At 31.9% G+C, this 3,233-nt stretch overlaps 1 protein-coding gene across 2 annotated transcripts; it reads right to left on the reverse strand.

Moving 5' to 3' along the window:
• Positions 1-916: 916 nt before the first annotated feature.
• LOC106296884 (protein SHOOT GRAVITROPISM 5-like) lies at positions 917-1,651 on the reverse strand. 2 transcript variants are annotated; one of them, XM_013733129.1, is made up of 2 exons: positions 1,205-1,649; positions 917-1,138 (listed from the first exon to the last, which is right to left on the reverse strand). In XM_013733129.1, exons 1-2 carry the CDS (start codon positions 1,567-1,569, stop codon positions 1,009-1,011), a joined length of 495 nt encoding a protein of 164 aa, XP_013588583.1. In that variant the 5' UTR covers positions 1,570-1,649; the 3' UTR covers positions 917-1,008. The 2 variants fall into 2 exon arrangements, with proteins under 2 accessions (XP_013588583.1, XP_013588590.1); XM_013733136.1 differs by having other exon boundaries at positions 1,071-1,125; positions 1,205-1,651.
• Positions 1,652-3,233: the final 1,582 nt, after the last annotated feature.

The following is a 3,233-nucleotide window of genomic DNA, read 5'->3' on the forward strand; positions in this document are numbered from 1 at the left end:
AGTATGGATCCTTCACAAATAGTATGGAAGACCTATTCTATTCCATTTACATTAGTCGAGCACCAATGTAAAATAGTATGAAGACAATAAATTGAAAAAATGATCATGAATTAGACTCCTAACCTTTGTCCAACATTCGAACAAAATGAATTTCATATTCAGACGTGAAAAATTTTGTGAACAGTGTTATTGATTAAAAGATTTTTGAAAAAAAAAAGAACAAATGATGAAAAGGTTGAACCTGTAGATGTAAAGGGTGTTTAGAATATAAGACAGAAAATGCATTGATTATCACAGTCAATTTTTTTTTAGTTATTCAATGAATTATGAATTGTTTGAAGGTTATACAATGTAATTTCCCTTTATTATATATGGTGCAATAATTATTTATCATTAACTCTAATCTCACGTTACGTTAATATCAAGCACTTAACTAACTGATCACACTAATTGGCTTTGTTCTGGTGGCTAATTAGGGACATAATTCGAGTTTATTTTTTTTGTAACTTATTCGAGTTTATTTCTCAATATTATTAATGTATTTAGCTGATGTTGCAAAATCGACATGGTTAATGTATACTCCGTAATTAACTTTAATTTTAGTACATCTCCGATTATACACATGTAATTTATTGAATTGTTTTATAATGCCTATCTAAAGAGTCAGGTCCGAAAAGATTATGTTGAGCTAAAAACAGAAAAGAGAAGAAAATTTTGTGTAATTAATAGTTCATGAAAAAACAAGAAAACGTTTAGTGAATATCTTATCGATCTAGATATATAGTTTTCCTTCGATTTCAAGAAAACAAAAGGCAAGGACAAAGATTACCAAACTCGAAAATGAACACAAACTATTTACCACAAATTTGTTTATGGGAAAATAACAAAATAAAGATTTAAACAAAATAATTTCTCCTTTTTTCCAAATTATTTTCTCATACTAAGTAAACCAGTACTCAAATTTCATTTATAATAACAATAGTTAAGAGAAACAAATTAATACATAAATTAAGGCTTAAAGCGTTGCCTGCAAGAGTAGCAAGTGATCTCCAAGCAAGTCGTATCGATCTTCGTCATTGATCTCTCCTTCATTCTCTCCGCTCTCTCCACCTCCTCCCTAGCCTTCTGCCTCATCACCCTAATCCCAAACTTAAAACCATTAAGCAAACCAAACCGGAACTAAATATAGTTTAAGCTTCCTTACCTTGCACGAGCAAACTCAGCTTGAGCCATCTCCATCTCACGGCGAGTCAGCTCTCTGACTCTCTCCGCGTAAGCTTTCTCTATCGCCGCTAGTCTTATCTGCTCCGCTGCATGCCACTTCAGGGCTTCCACACCACTACCTCCTCCTCCGCCATCGCTTAGATGCTCCACCGTCGCTGTTGGAATTGTACTGAGGCTGATGGAGAGTTTGAGGTCGAGATCTTGGTGGATCATAGATGGGGAATGGTGGTGATCGGTTGTTATAACTGTTGGTCGGAATTTCCTGACTCGAGATTCTGTCGACGGTGGAGAAGGCAAAAGCTGAAGCTCTTTGTGATGATCTTGTTGTTGTTGTTGCTCAGCCATTTTTTGGTTTTGTTTTTTGTTGGGAGCTAAAAGGCTGCTGTTTTCAATAAGTGGAGGGTGGCATTACCAATCACTTTATATGTAAGCTGCTTCGTGTCTGTGAACATATATATCCACCGAAATGTCGATTGCACCCTTTGTTTTGATAATTGCGTTCCAAATAATAGACGTGGAAATGGAATCTAGCTGAACTTGATAGTTGTGGAATCAACTCTGTGTTTTTCTATATATAAAAAATTAACCTAGCTAGATATTATAGATATGTTTATTAATAGACACTACAAAAGTTGTTGACAAAAAAAAAAGACACTACAAAAGTTCAGCCAATGTAAAATTTTCACTAATTCCACATTACTAAGACTGTATAGCTCTTCCCAAATCTCGGCCACTTTTTTTTTTTGAATATAAAATCTCAGCCACTTAACCATTTACATCCCTAGTATATATTTTGAGTTATTTGATAATTTTGTTTTATAGAATGAATATCTCGATAATCCTCTAACAAACGACCGCCGTACCATCATTATGTGAATTTGTTGTTCGCTCTGGCTCCATTGATTATCCCCATCGATAAGACGAAATGATTTGATCGTATAACAATTAGAACTTAGTTTCTTTAAACACCGACTTAGTTTATCTTATAGACGAATTAATATTTACCATTATCACGTTTTAATCTATGTTTTTAAGAAGAGAAATCATAATATAAACTAATAATTAGTTATATATACAACGTTGACAAAGATGGTTGGTTTTTCAAACATAACCATCATTATTCTCATCTATGATGTTTTTTTATGGATCATCAACTGTAAATGTATACCTACACATTTCCATATTATCCATATGTTTCGTTTGAAATTTGTAAATCACTTTCACGTAGGAAATAGTTTAAATAGTGTAGAGTAAGTCTGGTGTTTTAAACCAAACCCAAAACCCGAACCAAATCTAAACTGAAAAACAAAAATCCAATTAGACTGTTATAAAAAATACCCGAACAAGGACTAATAGCTAGGTATTTTTGGATTTGAATACAACCCAAACTGAACCGAAATCCAAATTAGGATCATAAAACATCTGAATTAGTTAAATCTACTTTTTTTTTACATATATTAGGCTAATTTAGGTATTTAAAGTTTTTAAGAAAAAAATAATTTGATTTTTATTCTTGTTTCCAATACTTTTAGTTAGTTTAACAAGTGTAACTAGTATTTTTTAAAGAATTTATATATTTTGAGTATATTTGGTCAATTTCATTTTTTTTTTTAATTAACTTTTAGACAATTTTATACACTGGTTATAATCCAATCCAAACGAACCCTGAAGAAATTGAACTAAACCTGACTAACAAATTAATAAAACTTGAATAGAACTTAAGAACATAGTACGAAAACTCTAAAAACCCGAATCAACCGAAACAAACCTAACTGGGAACCCAAGCCTAGTTTTGAGAATTTTTACTAAGACTCGAGATAAGGAGTCACCAAAGTCCTAAATTTCAGAAGGCTTATACCATGAATTTCATGCAAACTACTGTTATTTACGTTTGCGTTTATGTTTAAATAATATAGCATGTAAACGCAAACCAAACATGTCTTATACACAACGCTTAGTTAAGATATTAATGACATATATAACTCATAAGTTCAGATTGAAATTTCTTT

This window comes from Brassica oleracea, chromosome C1 (assembly GCF_000695525.1).
Source record: "Brassica oleracea var. oleracea cultivar TO1000 chromosome C1, BOL, whole genome shotgun sequence".
In the NCBI taxonomy this organism is placed as follows: domain Eukaryota; kingdom Viridiplantae; phylum Streptophyta; class Magnoliopsida; order Brassicales; family Brassicaceae; genus Brassica; species Brassica oleracea.

What these genes read in the sequence shown, in the direction of transcription:
- LOC106296884 (XM_013733129.1), bottom strand. Translation starts at nt 1,569, where the DNA reads ATGGCTGAGCAACAACAACAACAAGATCATCACAAAGAGCTTCAGCTT. An exon ending in GCTGAGTTTGCTCGTGCAAG is followed by an intron (nt 1,139 to 1,204) that starts GTAAGGAAGCTT and finishes GTTTGGGATTAG; the next exon opens with GGTGATGAGGCAGAAGGCTA.